The sequence below is a fragment of the Ranitomeya imitator genome, chromosome 1, assembly GCF_032444005.1.
Source record: "Ranitomeya imitator isolate aRanImi1 chromosome 1, aRanImi1.pri, whole genome shotgun sequence".
Classification (NCBI taxonomy): Eukaryota; Metazoa; Chordata; class Amphibia; order Anura; family Dendrobatidae; genus Ranitomeya; species Ranitomeya imitator.
Genome location: NC_091282.1, coordinates 1,073,258,173 through 1,073,276,578, shown reverse-complemented (window position 1 = coordinate 1,073,276,578; position 18,406 = coordinate 1,073,258,173). Strand labels below are relative to the sequence as shown.

The 18,406-nt window shown below is 46.1% G+C and overlaps 1 protein-coding gene across 4 annotated transcripts in view; it reads left to right on the top strand.

Annotated features, from left to right (window-relative positions):
- Positions 1-18,406, top strand: part of NEK1 (NIMA related kinase 1) — a 195,962-nt gene that overhangs the window by 30,079 nt on the left and 147,477 nt on the right. For all 4 annotated transcript variants that reach the window (XM_069744213.1, XM_069744211.1, XM_069744212.1 and 1 more), the window contains exons 2-3: positions 8,557-8,653; positions 9,138-9,235. In XM_069744213.1, the coding sequence (XP_069600314.1) occupies positions 8,557-8,653; positions 9,138-9,235 (195 nt within the window). The remainder of the gene's footprint in view (positions 1-8,556; positions 8,654-9,137; positions 9,236-18,406) is intronic.

The window sequence follows — 18,406 nt, the reverse complement described above, 5'->3', positions numbered from 1 at the left end:
AGGTACTCCCATCATCATCATCATCATCATCATCATCACCACACAGAGTACAGTTACTCCCATCATCACCACACGGAATACAGGTACTCCCATCATCATCACCACACAGAATACAGGTACTCCCATCATCATCACCACCACACAGAATACAGGTACTCCCATCATCATCACCACACAGAGTACAGGTACTCCCATCATCATCACCACCACCACCACCACCACCACACAGAGTACAGGTACTCCCATCATCATCACCACACAGAGTACAGGTACTCCCATCATCATCATCATCATCACAGAGTACAGGTACTCCCATCATCATCATCATCATCACCACACAGAGTACAGTTACTCCCATCATCACCACACAGAATACAGGTACTCTCATCATCATCACACAGAGTACAGGTACTCCCATCATCATCATCATCATCATCATCATCACAGAGTACAGGTACTCCCATCATCATCATCACAGAGTACAGGTACTCCCATCATCATCACCACCACACAGAGTACAGGTACTCCCATCATCATCACCATTACTCAGAGTACAGGTACTCCCATCATCATCATCACCACACAGAGTACAGGTACTCCCATCATCATCATCACCACCACCACACAGTGTACAGGTACTCCCATCATCATCATCACCACCACCACCACCACCACACAGAGTACAGGTACTCCCATCATCATCACCACCACACAGTGTACAGGTACTCCCATCATCATCACCACCACACAGAGTACAGGTACTCCCATCATCAACACCACCACACAGTGTACAGGTACTCCCATCATCATCACCGCCACCACACAGAGTACAGATACTCCCATCATCCTCATCACACAGAGTACAGGTACTCCCATCATCATCACCACCACACAGAGTACAGGTACTCCCATCATCACCACCACCACACAGAGTACAGGTACTCCCATCATCATCACCACCACACAGAGTACAGGTACTCCCATCATCATCACCACCACACAGAGTACAGGTACTCCCATCATCATCACCATTACACAGAGTACAGGTACTCCCATCATCATCATCACCACACAGAGTACAGGTACTCCCATCATCATCATCACCACCACCACACAGTGTACAGGTACTCCCATCATCATCACCACCACCACCACCACACAGAGTACAGGTACTCCCATCATCATCACCACCACACAGTGTACAGGTACTCCCATCATCATCACCACCACACAGAGTACAGGTACTCCCATCATCAACACCACCACACAGTGTACAGGTACTCCCATCATCATCACCGCCACCACACAGAGTACAGGTACTCCCATCATCCTCATCACACAGAGTACAGGTACTCCCATCATCATCACCACCACCACACAGAGTACAGGTACTCCCATCATCACCACCACCACACAGAGTACAGGTACTCCCATCATCATCACCACCACACAGAGTACAGGTACTCCCATCATCATCACCACCACACAGAGTACAGGTACTCCCATCATCATCACCACCACACAGAGTACAGGTACTCCCATCATCATCACCACCACCACCACACAGAGTACAGGTACTCCCATCATCATCATCACCACCACACAGAGTACAGGTACTCCCATCATCATCATCATCATCATCATCATCACAGAGTACAGGTACTCCCATCATCATCACCACACAGAGTACAGGTACTCCCATCATCATCACCACACAGAGTACAGGTACTCCCATCATCATCATCATCATCATCATCATCATCATCATCACCACCACCACAGAGTACAGGTACTCCCATTATCATCACCACCACCACAGAGTACAGGTACTCCCATTATCATCACCACCACACAGAGTACAGGTACTCCCATCATCATTACCAGCACACAGAGTACAGGTACTCTCATCATCATCACCACCACCACCACCACCACCACACAGAGTACAGGTACTCGCATCATCATCACCACACAGAGTACAGGTACTCCCATCATCATCATCATCATCACCACACAGAGTACAGTTACTCCCATCATCACCACACAGAATACAGGTACTCCCATCATCATCATCACACAGAGTACAGGTACTCATCATCATCATCACAGAGTACAGGTACTCCCATCATCATCACACAGAGTACAGGTACACCCATCATCATCATCATCTTAATCACAGAGTACAGGTACTCCCATCATCATCACCACACAGAGTACAGTTACTCCCATCATCACCACACAGAATACAGGTACTCCCATCATCATCATCACACAGAGTACAGGTACTCCCATCATCATCATCACAGAGTACAGGTACTCCCATCATCATCACCACCACACAGAGTACAGGTACTCCCATCATCATCACCACACATCACAGAGTACAGGTACTCGCATCATCATCACCACACAGAGTACAGGTACTCCCATCATCATCATCATCATCACCACACAGAGTACAGTTACTCCCATCATCACCACACAGAATACAGGTACTATCATCATCATCACAGAGTACAGGTACTCCCATCATCATCATCACACAGAGTACAGGTACTCATCATCATCATCATCATCATCACAGAGTACAGGTACTCCCATCATCATCACACAGAGTACAGGTACACTCATCATCATCATCATCATCGCGTACAGGTACTCCCATCATCATCATCATCATCATCATCATCATCATCATCATCGCGTACATGTACTCCCATCATCATCATCATCATCATCGCGTACATGTACTCCCATCATCATCATCATCATCATCACACAGAGTACAGGTACACCCATGATCATCATCACACAGAGTACAGGTACTCCCATCATCATCATCAAGGAGTACAGGTACTCCCATCATCATCATCATCATCACACAGAGTACGTGTACTCCCATCATCATGTAAAGAAGCTGCGGAGACACCATCACGTGTTTCTCGACGCAAGCAGTGAATAGCCAGGCCTTTCCCCGGGAAGGAACAATCACGGGAAGGGCAGCATCCTATGAAGGAAAGCCACCTATGCCAAGCATGGTATCCATCCACAGACAGCTGTTTCGGGGTTTTTGCGCCTCATCAGTGTGGAGTAGGAATCTGGCTATTAGGAGCAGTGCCTAGTAAAAAGGCTATAAAGGCACAGATGATTGGCCTCGGGGAGACCAAAACATCCAACACCGCGGAGACACCATCACGTGTTTCTCAACGCAGTGATTCCAGAACACTGCCCCCATCCCTTATGGGAAATATGCAGATGCATGTAAAGAAGCTGCGGAGACACCATCACGTGTTTCTCGACGCAAGCAGTGAATAGCCAGGCCTTTCCCCGGGAAGGAACAACCACGGGAAGGGCAGCATCCTATGAAGGAAAGCCACCTATGCCAAGCATGGTATCCATCCACAGGCAGCTGTGGATGGATACACTGATGAGGGGCAAAAACCCCGAAACAGCTGTCTGTGGATGGATACCATGCTTGGCATAGGTGGCTTTCCTTCATAGGATGCTGCCCTTCCCGTGGTTGTTCCTTCCCGGGGAAAGGCCTGGCTATTCACTGCTTGCGTCGAGAAACACGTGATGGTGTCTCCGCAGCTTCTTTACATGCATCTGCATATTTCCCATAAGGGATGGGGGCACTGCGTTGAGAAACACGTGATGGTGTCTCCGCGGTGTTGGATGTTTTGGTCTCCCCGAGGCCAATCATCTGTGCCTTTATACTCCCATCATCATCATCACACAGAGTACAGGTACTCCCATCATCATCATCACACAGAGTACAGGTTCTCCTATCATCACCTCTCGCAGTACAGATGCTCCCATTATCAGACAGCATTGTACAGGCACTCCCATCATCACACACATTTGCAGACCCCATAGTACAGGTACTCCCGCCATTAGCCCCGCTTAGCGCTGTCGCCATGGGGTGCTGAAAAAAGCAGACAGCACTCAGATCAATGTTATTTGATGGAGCACATGAGCGTTTTTTTTTTTCCCACTGACTAAATCTGTGTGTGAAAAAAAAAATCCCATCACGCACTAGTTTCTTCGGATGAGACTCACCCATTCAAGTGTATGGCTGCACAAAAAATGTGGATGCCGTACGGAGCCATAGTATAGCATCTGATGTGTACGGATACAGTGCAGCTCTGTGTGTTAGCCTTACAGAACCATTTGGAGTTTACTATGTTCACACGTTCAGGATTTTTCGTGTTTTTTTTTTCGCGTTTTTTGATGAGAGAGGCCTGTAATAGACATCATAGGTAGACTACAACTAAGAGAGTCAAAATGAGAAAACAAATCCAGAAAATCACCTTGTTTGTTATGGCAAGATTTATGTTGCAAATTATGGGGGAAAATAAGTATTTGGTTATTAACAAAAGTTCATCTCAATATTTTGTTATACATCATTTGTTGGCAATGACAGAGGTCAAGCGTTTTCTGTAAGTTTTCACAAGGTTGGCACACACTGTTGTTGGTATGTTGGCCCATTCCTCCATGCAGATCTCCTCTAGAGCAGTGATGTTTTTGGCTTTTCGCTTGGCAACATAGACTTTCAACTCCCTCCAAAGGTTTTCTATGGGGTTGAGATCTGGAGACTGGCTAGGCCACTCCAGGACCTTGAAATGCTTCTTACGAAGCCACTCCTTCGTTGCCCTGGCGGTGTGCTTGGGATGATTATCATGCTGAAAAGCCCATCCACGTTTCATCTTCAATGCCCTTGCTGATGGAAGGAGGTTTGCACTCTAAATCACAGGATACATGGCCTCATTCATTCTTTCATATACACGGATCAGTCATCCTGGTCCCTTTGCAGAGAAGCAGCCCCAAAGCATGATGTTGCCACCCACATGCTTCATAGTAGGTATGGAGTTCTTTGGATATAACTCAGCATTCTGTCTCCTCCAAACACAACAAGTTTTGTTTCTACCAAACAGTTCTACTTTGGTTTCATCAGACCATATGACATTCTCCCAATACTCTTCTGGATAATGCAGATGCTCTCTAGGAAACCTTTTGACAGGCCCAGACATGTACTGGCTTAACCTCTTTCTGACCTTGGACGGGATAGTACGTCCGAGGTTAGATCCCCTGCTTTGATGCAGGGCTCCGTGGTGAGCCCGCATCAAAGCCGGGACATGTCAACTGCTTTGAACAGCTGACATGTGCCCGTAATAGGCGCGGGCAGAATCGCGATCTGCCCGCACCTATTAACTAGTTAAATGCCGCTGTCAAACGCAGACAGCGGCATTTAACTACCGCTTCCGGCCGGGCGGCCGGAAATGACGTCATCGCCGACCCCCGTCACATGATCGGGGGTCGGCGATGCGTCTCCATTGTAACCATAGAGGATCGCCGGTGGCTATGAGCGCCACCCTGTGGTCGGCGCTCACAGCACACCTCCATTTCTGCTACATAGCAGCGATCAGCAGATCGCTGCTATGTAGCAGAGGAGATCGAGTTGTGCCTGCTTCTAGCCTCCCATAAGAGCTATTGAAGCATGGCAAAAGTAAAAAAAAAAAAGTTGAAAAAAATGTTAAAAAAATAAAAAAAATATAAAAGTTTAAATCACCACCCTTTCGCTCCAATCAAAATAAATCAATAAAAAAAATATAAAATCTACGCATATTTGGTATCGCCGCGCTCAGAATCGCCAAATCTATCAACTAAAAAAAAGCATTAACCTGATCGCTAAACAGCGTAGCGGGAAAAAAATTTGAACCGCCAGAATTACGTTTTTTTTGGTCGCCGCGACATTGCATTAAAATGCAATAACGGGCGATCAAAAGTACGTATCTGCACCAAAATGCTATCATTAAAAACATCATCTCGGCACGCAAAAAATAAGCCTTCAAACGACCCCAGATCATGAAAAATGGAGACGCTACGGGTATCGGAATATGGCGCAATTTTTTTTTTTTTTTTTTAGCAAAGTTTGGAATTTTTTTTCACCACTTAGGTAAAAAATAACCTAGTCATGTTTGGTGTCTATGAACTCGTACTGACCTGGAGAATCATAATGTCAGGTCATTTTTAGCATTTAGTGAACCTAGCAAAAAAGCCAAACAAAAAACAAGGGTGGGACTTCACTTTTTTTGCAATTTCACCGCACTTGGAATTTTTTTCCCGTTTTCTAGTACACGACATGCTAAAACCAATGATGTCATTCAAAATTACAACTCGTCCCGCAAAAAATAAGCCCTCACATGACCAAATTGACGGAAAAATTAAAAAGTTATGGCTCTGGGAAGGAGGGGAGCGAAAAACGAACACGGAAAAACAAAAAATCCCAAGGTCATGAAGGGGTTAAGCAGGGGGACACGTCTGGCCCTGCAGTATCTGACTGGCGACGTAGTGTGTTACTGATGGTAGACTTTGTTACGGTGGTCCCAGCTCTATGCAGGTCATTCACTAGGTCCCCCATGTGGTTCTGGGATTTTTGCTCACCGTTCTTGTGATCATTTTGACCCCACGGGGTGAGATCTTGCGTGGAGCCGCAGATATAAGGGAGATTATCAGTGATCTTGAATGTCTTCCATTTTCTTATTATTGCTCCCACAGTTGATTTAATCACACCAAGCTGCTTGCTTATTGCAGATTCAGTCTTCCCAGCCTGGTGCAGGGCTACAATTTTGTTTCTGGTGTCCTTCGACAGCACTTTGGTCTTCACTATAGTGTAGTTTCGAGTGTGACTGTTGGAGGTTGTGGACAGGTGTCATTTATACTGATAACAAGTTCAATCAGGTGCCATTACTACAGGTAATGAGTGGAGGACTGAGGAGCCTCTTAAAGAAGTAGTTACAGTTCTGTGAGAGCCAAAAATCTTGCATGTTTTTAGGTGACCAAATACTTATTTTCCACCATAATTTGCAAAATAAATCTTGCCAAATCAGACACGGTGATTTTCTGGATTTGTTTTCTCAATTTTGACTCTCATAGTTGTGGTCTACCTATGATATCTATTACAGGCCTCTCTCGTCTATTTAAGTGGGAGAACTTGCACAATTGGTGGCTGACTAAATACTTTTTTCCCCACTGTAGGTATAGTACAATGCCAAAGATTTCTCTTACTTTTTACTGAGTAGTATCGTCAATTCTACAATAGCTCGGAAATCAGCAAATCCTCGCAGTGCACAGCACACAGAGTGAATGCAGACTTATCATTTTAGACTGAACAGTATAGTCCTCCATGCAGTATTATGGGAACCACATAGTCCTCCATGCAACGTTATGGGAACCACATAGTCCTCCATACAGTGTTATGGGAACCACATAGTCCTCCATACAGTGTTATGGGAACCACATAGTCCTCTATACAGAGTTATGGGAACCACATGGTCCTCTATACAGTGTTATGGGAACCAAATTGTCTTCCATACAGTGTTATGGGAACCACATAGTCCTCCATACTGTATATTGGGCCCCATATAATGCTCCATACAGTTTAATGACCACATATATCGCTCCATACAGTATTATGGCCCCCATAGAATGCTTGATACAGTATACAATTGCCCCTATATAATGTTCCATACAGTATAAGGGGAACATATAATGCTCATTGTCCATTATGGGCCCATTATTCAATATGGAGAAAATAAAGGGAGCCCGTTTTTTTTTTTTTTTTAAATTTACATGGAGCCCATTGTTCTGTATGGAGCAATATATGGGTCCATTGTACTGTATGGAGCAATATATGGGGCCCATTATACTGTATGGAGCAATATATGGGGACCCATTATTCTGTATGAAGCAATATAGGGGGCCCATTGTGCTGTATGGAGCATTATATGGGGCCCATTATATTGGATGGAGCAATATATGGGGCTCATTATACTGGATGGGCAATATATGGGGCCCATTATACTGTACATCCAGAGTTTATCCGGGTGTAGGCTTAGACAGCATAGCATCCGATTAAGCAGATGGAGGCCATAATTGTGTCTTTTTTTTTGCCTCCTTTTATCTTATTTAGTAGTATTGGAAACCGTATCAGACTTTCCTATGTGAAAGGCCAAAACAAAAATGTGTACCATTTGGTACCGTAATTTTTTTTCTTCAGTAGTCCCTATGGTGGACGGGTGCCATGGCATCCATCCATACTGTGGCTGTGGTCGGCTGTATAGCTCCTGTGTGCATGATTCGGACAGTGGCATCAAGCGCAGTGTGAACTCGGTTTAGCAGCTCCAGATTCACATTAGATCAGATTAGAGCAATCCTTTGGCCGATGGCCATCTCTTCCAACTCCCCAAACATAGGAGTGCTCCATTCAGCTGACCGTTGTTGTGTTCTCAGTAGTTACCCGATTCCTCTAGCCGCGCCTTATCTCTGCGCAGAACAAAAGGATTGGCTCCTGAGCTTGATCTGCCGTATCCTTCCTTCTGCCAACATCCCATGTCGGGGAAAGTCGGGAGGCCCCCATACTTATTAGATGGTCTTCTGAGCCCCCTGAAATTGTCAGGTTCTACTGACGTTAATCTAATATGTACACTTGCTCCTGAATCTGAGGACTGGTTGAAGCTTCCAGCACTGATCGATATGTTATATTTTTACTTTAAGATGTCAAACAAAGAAAGAGCGGAATCGAGGCGAGAAGTTGCTGTTCTGGGGAACATGAAGCATCCAAATATCGTCCAGTACAGAGAATCCTTTGAAGGTTAGAAACCTGTGTATGTTGTCAGTGTGCTCCTTGTGTTATTCCCAAAGTAATGTAGGGACTGAGGCCCGATTGGCGGTTCTGTAAGGGTAAGTGCACTGTTGGAGAAGAAGACTGTTCAGGAACACATCGGCTATGTTTTTACATGAAGCCTCTTTACTGTCCTCTTTATGGACGTCCTTAGCGGTTTTGACAGAATTTTGCTTTAAATTCTACTCCTAAAATGTAGAATGGCCACTTCCAACATTCTTCTTGTTGCCACTTTATGGCTTTCTAAGCTTGAAGTAGTTAAAAGAAGTGACTGAAGACAGGACCTGTGCGCTACAATGGCGTCTTTCCATTGCTCGCGTCCTCTTGGCGCTTTCTCACGTGTCCTCCAGAGGTTGTGTGCACGTACCCTTCCCCGGTTGTGATAAATGACTTATTTTGTGGGTTTTGCCGGCAGACCTTTATGGTTAATACAACAATCTTACTTTTCTTGTAGAAAGCGGCTGCCTTTACATTGTGATGGATTATTGTGAAGGAGGGGATCTGTTTAAACGAATAAATGCACAGAAAGGAGTTTTATTCTCTGAAGATCAGGTAAATGTCCTTCCTACATCATATGGCTGACTCCCAGAAGACTGACACCTCCTGGAGGACCCCAGTCCGAGCCTGAGCTCTCCCATGGGAGACAGGGAGAGGGGCCACCACCTTTCTCCAACGCTCCCCACAGTCCGAGCCTGAGCTCTCCCATGGGAGACAGGGAGAGGGGCCACCACCTTTCTCCAACGCTCCCCACAGTCCGAGCCTGAGCTCTCCCATGGAAGACAGGGAGAGGGGCCACCACCTTTCTCCAACGCTCCCCACAGTCCGAGCCTGAGCTCTCCCATGGGAGACAGGGAGAGGGGCCACCGCCTTTCTCCAATGCTCCCCACAGTCCGAGCCTGAGCTCTCCCATGGGAGACAGGGAGAGGGGCCACCACCTTTCTCCAACGCTCCCCACAGTCCGATCCTGAGCTCTCCCATGGAAGACAGGGAGAGGGGCCACCACCTTTCTCCAACGCTCCCCACAGTCCGAGCCTGAGCTCTCCCATGGGAGACAGGGAGAGGGGCCACCACCTTTCTCCAACGCTCCCCACAGTCCGAGCCTGAGCTCTCCCATGGAAGACAGGGAGAGGGGTCACCACCTTTCTCCAATCCTCCCCACAGTCCGAGCCTGAGCTCTCCCATGGAAGACAGGGAGAGGGGCCACCACCTTTCTCCAACGCTCCCCACAGTCTGAGCCTGAGCTCTCCCTTGCGAGACAGGGAGAGGGGCCACCACCTTTCTCCAATGCTCCCCACAGTCTGAGCCTGAGCTCTCCCATGGGAGACAAGGAGAGGGGCCACCACCTTTCTCCAACGCTCTCCACAGTCCGATCCTGAGCTCTCCCATGGAAGACAGGGAGAGGGGCCACCACCTTTCTCCAACGCTCCCCACAGTCCGATCCTGAGCTCTCCCATGGGAGACAGGGAGAGGGGCCACCACCTTTCTCCAATGCTCCCCACAGTCCGAGCCTGAGCTCTCCCATGGGAGACAGGGAGAGGGGCCACCTCCTTTCTCCAACGCTCCCCACAGTCCGATCCTGAGCTCTCCCATGGAAGACAGAGAGAGGGGCCACCACCTTTCTCCAACGCTCCCCACAGTCTGAGCCTGAGCTCTCCCTTGGGAGATAGGGAGAGGGGCCACCACCTTTCTCCAACGCTCTCCACAGTCTGAGCCTGAGCTCTCCCTTGGGAGATAGGGAGAGGGGCCACCACCTTTCTCCAACGCTCTCCACAGTCTGAGCCTGAGCTCTCCCATGGGAGACGGAGAGGGGCCACCACCTTTCTCCAACGCTCCCCACAGTCTGAGCCTGAGCTCTCCCTTGGGTGACAGGGAGAGGGGCCACCACCTTTCTCCAATGCTCCCCACAGTCCGAGCCTGAGCTCTCCCATGGGAGACAGGGAGAGGGGCCACCACCTTTCTCCAACGCTCCACGTGGGAATAGGGGTGCAGTGTGGCGGATTACTAGTTTTACAATATATTGTTACACTATTCTGCCTTTTTATCATGTGAATTGTAAAATGCTAATGTTAATATTGGCGCTACTGTTGGATAAATGTAAAATATATTATATTCTTCAGTCAATTTAAAAGGATTTTCAATACTTTTCTGACGTCTGCATGTCACTAAAAATCCCTGATGAGCTTTGTTTTCTAGGCCGATGCAATGACATGTTGCCCATACATTTTTGTTGTTGCTAATTCTACCCTGGTTTATGCTTTACCTAAATAAACCAGTGAGAAATTTAAAGAGACAGCGTTCCAGTCTACCTCTATGAGTAGCAGAATGAACCAATCTACCACAAATGCTTTGGCCATAGGGGATAATGGTGATGGCCCCTTTATTTTCTGCCTTGTTCTACCCCCTTGTCCCTACTTTAAATTCTCTACCACCCCTGCCAGATTCCTCTCCCCCAGCGGAGCATACCTCTTTCATTTAGGTACAATTTATTTGCAGAATACAGGTTGTAAATTCAGCTCCATGGTCTAGAAACTATGAGTTTGTGATCCCAGGAGGAGCGGACTTGTCACAGCCATGCGGCTTGATTATTATGCTACAGGTACAGGTTGTGTGATTATAATCTGGGTGAAGGGCCAGCCGATTACTGCAAGGAGCCATGTTATAATCTGCGTGGGGGGGGAATATTTATTCTACTATGGATGATCATTTCTAGGGGGTGCGATATTATAATTGAGAGAGGGGAATGATTTATTATTATACTGTGGGGGATTATTACTGTAAGGAGGTAGTGATGATGTTGGTTGGGGTGATTCAATTTGCAGCATCTTTACTCTGTATAATTAGCAAAGAAGTACAAGTTGCTTGCTTACTGGTAATGGTTCCATGGTTTTGCAGCCATTAGTGATAAGGAAAACATTTATGATTAATATTTAATAATACAGCATGAGCTTTATTAAGCGAGTTGTTAGTAGCCACACCTCGGACACGCACCGTGCTACATGAAACCCCAGCCTGAGGGTGGGCCGTGTCACTCATGTGCCAGTGCTTTGCGCTTGTGTAAGGATACGGACATGCTGCCCACATTTCCCTCTTGGAGAAACAAGTTTGTTGTTGTACAGTGTTATGTGATGCAATGTGAGCTGTGATGTATAGTGTCATTTGTGATGTGCGATAAAGCGGTGTCTGTAGTTTGACAATAGGGCTAGTAAGGTTAGAATGGTGGTCTCCCTCATTGAACTGTAAAACATCTGGTCCTAGCAAACCCGCAATATCTGTTACGTTCGACCTGCACAGGCGTAGCACCCTCTCCCAGCTAGGACCCCCATTTTCATGTTACTGTGACGGGACGCAATAGACGAATGCCTCACCCACCCAATGGGAGGCGGAGCCATGAAACAAGACAGCCAGTGGGATAGTGCCATTTTCAGACAAAGAGAGAGTAGTGGTATGTGATGATGGTGGAGCAGACGCCTGGTTAAGGGAATAGGAGCTGATGATGACCCAAGGAGTTCCGAAGATAGGGCCACCAGCTACCGCATCTACTCGTGCCCTAACGGAGGAACGGAGGAAGAAGTGGCTTAGCAAAGAAAGTCACCGAACCCCTGAAGGAGAGTCTCATGATTCTGTTGTCATATTACCCGGGGCCAATGGCTCCTTCCCAGTCCCTAACTCTAGGGGCGCCCTATTTATCCTTGCTCCCCAGATTACTTCTGATGGTGAAGATCCTGGGGCCACGTACCTTGCTGAACTCCTGAATCAGTTCTATATGTGTCCCCACCATCTGTCTCCCATGCATGTCAGTGGGGAGGAATAGTGTATGTATATACACAAACCAGACTAACAAAGTAGGACATACAGAGATAAATGAATATACCCAGCTTACAAATATGGACTCACAGACAACAGAAGGGAACACAGGGTAGAAATGGTAGGGAAATTAAATAGATGAGGACGAGGGATTGGACACAGTCGAAACACCTAGCAACAGTCAAAGATAATCCAAAACACCTCTACCAACCACAGACTCCTCCACTCCTTCACCAGGCAATACAAGACTTACACTAGCAATCCAGATTGCCAGAGGTGAGCATACAGTGCCATGGATCTCTCCTTATTCCAGCTATAGAGTGATACTAAGTGAAATACTACAGTTCTGGGAAAAATTAAGAGACCACTGCAAAATGTTCAGTTTGTCTGATTTTTCTCTTTATTGGTATATTTTTGAGTAAAATGTAAATTGTTGATTTATTCTATAAACTTCTGACATGTCCCCGAATTTCCAATTACCGTATATACTCGAGTATAAGCCGACCCGAGTATAAGCCGACCCCCCTAATTTTGCCACAAAAAACTGGGAAAACTTATTGACTCGAGTATAAGCCTAGGGTGGAAATGCAGCCTTTACCGGTGAATTTCAAAAATAAAAATAGATCATTATTTCCCCATAGCTGTGCCATATAGTGCTCTGCACCATTCATTATTTCCCTATAGCTGTGCCATATAGTGCTCTGCATGTTCATTATTTCCCCATAGCTGTGCCATATAGTGCTCTGCACCGTTCATTATTGCCCCATAGCTGTGCCATATAGTGCTCTGCACCGTTCATTATTGCCCCATAGCTGTGCCGTATAGTGCTCTGCACCGTTCATTATTGCCCCATAGCTGTGCCATATAGTGCTCTGCACTGTTCATTATTGCCCCATAGCTGTGCCATATAGTGCTCTGCACCGTTCATTATTGTCCCATAGCTGTGCCATATAGTGCTCTGCGCCGTTCATATTTCCCCATAGTTGTGCCATATAATGCTCTGCACCGTTCATTATTGCCCCATAGCTGTGCCATATAGTGCTTGCATGTTCATTATTTCCCCATAGCTGTGCCATATAGTGCTCTGCACCGTTCATTATTGTCCCATAGCTGTGCCATATAGTGCTCTGCACTGTTCATTCTTGCCCCATAGCTGTGCCATATAGTGCTCTGCATGTTCATTATTTCCCCATAGCTGTGCCATATAGTGCTCTGCACCATTCATTATTGCCCCATAGCTGTGCCATATAGTGCTCTGCACTGTTCATTATTGCCCCATAGCTGTGCCATATAGTGCTCTGTATGTTCATTATTTCCCCATAGCTGTGCCATATAGTGCTCTGCACTGTTCATGATTGCCCCATAGCTGTGCCATATAGTGCTCTGCATGTTCATTATTTCCCCATAGCTGTGCCCCATATAGTGCTCTGCACTGTTCATTATTGCCCCATAGCTGTGCCATATAGTGCTCTGCATGTTCATTATTTCCCCATAGCTGTGCCCCATATAGTGCTCTGCACTGTTCATTATTGCCCCATAGCTGTGCCATATAGTGCTCTGCACCGTTCATTATTGCCCCATAGCTGTGCCATATAGTGCTCTGCATGTTCATTATTTCCCCATAGCTGTGCCCCATATAGTGCTCTGCACTGTTCATTATTGCCCCATAGCTGTGCCATATAGTGCTCTGCACCGTTCATTATTGCCCCATAACTGTGCCATATAGTGCTCTGCACCGTTCATTCTTGCCCCATAGCTGTGCCATATAGTGCTCTGCACCGTTCATTATTGTCCCATAGCTGTGCCATATAGTGCTCTGCGCCGTTCATATTTCCCCATAGTTGTGCCATATAATGCTCTGCACCGTTCATTATTGCCCCATAGCTGTGCCATATAGTGCTTGCATGTTCATTATTTCCCCATAGCTGTGCCATATAGTGCTCTGCACCGTTCATTATTGTCCCATAGCTGTGCCATATAGTGCTCTGCACTGTTCATTCTTGCCCCATAGCTGTGCCATATAGTGCTCTGCACCGTTCATTATTGTCCCATAGCTGTGCCATATAGTGCTCTGCGCCGTTCATATTTCCCCATAGCTGTGCCATATAATGCTCTGCACTGTTCATTATTGCCCCATAGCTGTGTGTTATGGCTGGCAATCAGGCAACACAGCGTGCAGTAATCAGCGCACATACAGAGACCTGGCAATAACCAAAAACAATAGGACGAGCTCTGAGACGTGGAATCTCTGTAGACTGCAGTACCTGATCTATCCTCACACAACTATAAGCAGCAGTGGATTGCGCCTATCAACTACCTATGCAACTCGGCACTGCCTGAGGAGCTGACTAGCCTGAAGATAGAAATACAAGCCTGACTTACCTCAGAGAAATACCCCAAAGGAATAGGCAGCCCCCCACATATAATGACTGTTAGCAAGATGAAAAGACAAACGTAGGAATGAAATAGATTCAGCAAAGTGAGGCCCGATATTCTAGACAGAGCGAGGATAGCAAAGAGAACTATGCAGTCTACAAAATACCCTAAAACGGAAACCACGCAAAGGGGCAAAAAGACCCACCGTGCCGAACTAACAGCACGGCGGTGCACCCCTTTGCTTCTCAGAGCTTCCAGCAAAAGATAATAGCAAGCTGGACAGAAAAAACAGAAAACAAACTAGAAGCACTTATCTAGCAGAGCAGCAGGCCCAAGGAAAGATGCAGTAGCTCAGATCCAACACTGGAACATTGACAAGGAGCAAGGAAGACAGACTCAGGTGGAGCTAAATAGCAAGGCAGCCAACGAGCTCACCAAAACACCTGAGGGAGGAAGCCCAGAGACTGCAATACCACTTGTGACCACAGAAGTGAACTCAGCCACAGAATTCACAACAGCTGTGCCATATAGTGCTCTGCACTGTTCATTATTGCCCCATAGCTGTGCCATATAGTGCTTGCATGTTCATTATTTCCCCATAGCTGTGCCATATAGTGCTCTGCACCGTTCATTATTGCCCCATAGCTGTGCCATATAGTGCTCTGCATGTTCATTATTTCCCCATAGCTGTGCCCCATATAGTGCTCTGCACTGTTCATTATTGCCCCATAGCTGTGCCATATAGTGCTCTGCACCGTTCATTCTTGCCCCATAGCTGTGCCATATAGTGCTCTGCACCGTTCATTATTGTCCCATAGCTGTGCCATATAGTGCTCTGCGCCGTTCATATTTCCCCATAGCTGTGCCATATAATGCTCTGCACCGTTCATTATTGCCCCATAGCTGTGCCATATAGTGCTCTGCACCATTCATTATTGTCCCATAGCTGTGCCATATAGTGCTCTGCACCGTTCATTATTGCCCCATAGCTGTGCCATATAGTGCTCTGCACCGTTCAGTATTGCCCCATAGCTGTGCCATATAGTGCTCTGCACTGTTCAGTATTGCCCCATAGCTGTGCCATATAGTGCTCTGCACCGTTCATTATTGTCCCATAGCTGTGCCATATAGTGCTCTGCACCATTCATATTTCCCCATAGCTGTGCCATATAGTGCTCTGCACCGTTCATTATTGCCCCATAGCTGTGCCCCATATAGTGCTCTGCACCGTTCAGTATTGCCCCATAGCTGTGCCATATAGTGCTCTGCACCGTTCGTTATTGTCCCATAGCTGTGCCATATAGTGCCCTGCACCGTTCATTATTGCCCCATAGCTGTGCCATATAGTGCTCTGCACCGTTCAGTATTGCCCCATAGCTGTGCCATATAGTGCTCTGCACCGTTCATTATTGCCCCATAGCTGTGCCATATAGTGCTCTGCACCGTTCATTATTGCCCCATAGCTGTGCCATATAGTGCTCTACACCGTTCATTATTGCCCCATAGCTGTGCCATATAATGCTCTGCACCGTTCAGTATTGCCCCATAGCTGTGCCATATAGTGCTCTGCACCGTTCGTTATTGTCCCATAGCTGTGCCATATAGTGCTCTGCACCGTTCATTATTGCCCCATAGCTGTGCCATATAGTGCTCTGCAATTAACAGTAAAAAGAAAGCATTTGCACTACTAAAGCAGGATGGCACCATTGAAGCTCTAAAAAACTATAGGGAGAAAAATACTTTATCTAAAAAACTAATTAAAGCTGCCAAAAAGGAAACAGAGAAGCACATTGCTAAGGAGAGTAAAACTAATCCCAAACTGTTCTTCAACTATATCAATAGTAAAAGAATAAAAACTGAAAATGTAGGCCCCTTAAAAAATAGTGAGGAAAGAATGGTTGTAAATGACGAGGAAAAAGCTAACATATTAAACACCTTCTTCTCCACGGTATTCACGGTGGAAAATGAAATGCTAGGTGAAATCCCAAGAAACAATGAAAACCCTATATTAAGGGTCACCAATCTAACCCAAGAAGAGGTGCTAAACCGGCTAAATAAGATTAAAATAGATAAATCTCCGGGTCCGGATGGCATACACCCACGAGTACTAAGAGAACTAAGTAATGTAATAGATAAACCATTATTTCTTATTTTTAGGGACTCTATAGCGACGGGGTCTGTTCCGCAGGACTGGCGCATAGCAAATGTGGTGCCAATATTCAAAAAGGGCTCTAAAAGTGAACCTGGAAATTATAGGCCAGTAAGTCTAACCTCTATTGTTGGTAAAATATTTGAAGGGTTTCTGAGGGATGTTATTCTGGATTATCTCAATGAGAATAACTGTTTAACTCCATATCAGCATGGGTTTATGAGAAATCGCTCCTGTCAAACCAATCTAATCAGTTTTTATGAAGAGGTAAGCTATAGGCTGGACCACGGTGAGTCATTGGACGTGGTATATCTCGATTTTTCCAAAGCGTTTGATACCGTGCCGCACAAGAGGTTGGTACACAAAATGAGAATGCTTGGTCTGGGGGAAAATGTGTGTAAATGGGTTAGTAACTGGCTTAGTGATAGAAAGCAGAGGGTGGTTATAAATGGTATAGTCTCTAACTGGGTCGCTGTGACCAGTGGGGTACCGCAGGGGTCAGTATTGGGACCTGTTCTCTTCAACATATTCATTAATGATCTGGTAGAAGGTTTACACAGTAAAATATCGATATTTGCAGATGATACAAAACTATGTAAAGCAGTTAATACAAGAGAAGATAGTATTCTGCTACAGATGGATCTGGATAAGTTGGAAACTTGGGCTGAAAGGTGGCAGATGAGGTTTAACAATGATAAATGTAAGGTTATACACATGGGAAGAAGGAATCAATATCACCATTACACACTGAACGGGAAACCACTGGGTAAATCTGACAGGGAGAAGGACTTGGGGATCCTAGTTAATGATAAACTTACCTGGAGCAGCCAGTGCCAGGCAGCAGCTGCCAAGGCAAACAGGATCATGGGGTGCATTAAGAGAGGTCTGGATACACATGATGAGAGCATTATACTGCCTCTGTACAAATCCCTAGTTAGACCGCACATGGAGTACTGTGTCCAGTTTTGGGCACCGGTGCTCAGGAAGGATATAATGGAACTAGAGAGAGTACAAAGGAGGGCAACAAAATTAATAAAGGGGATGGGAGAACTACAATACCCAGATAGATTAGCGAAATTAGGATTATTTAGTCTAGAAAAAAGACGACTGAGGGGCGATCTAATAACCATGTATAAGTATATAAGGGGACAATACAAATATCTCGCTGGGGATCTGTTTATACCAAGGAAGGTGACGGGCACAAGAGGGCATTCTTTGCGTCTGGAGGAGAGAAGGTTTTTCCACCAACATAGAAGAGGATTCTTTACTGTTAGGGCGGTAAGAATCTGGAATTGCTTGCCTGAGGAGGTGGTGATGGCGAACTCAGTCGAGGGGTTCAAGAGAGGCCTGGATGTCTTCCTGGAGCAGAACAATATTGTATCATACAATTATTA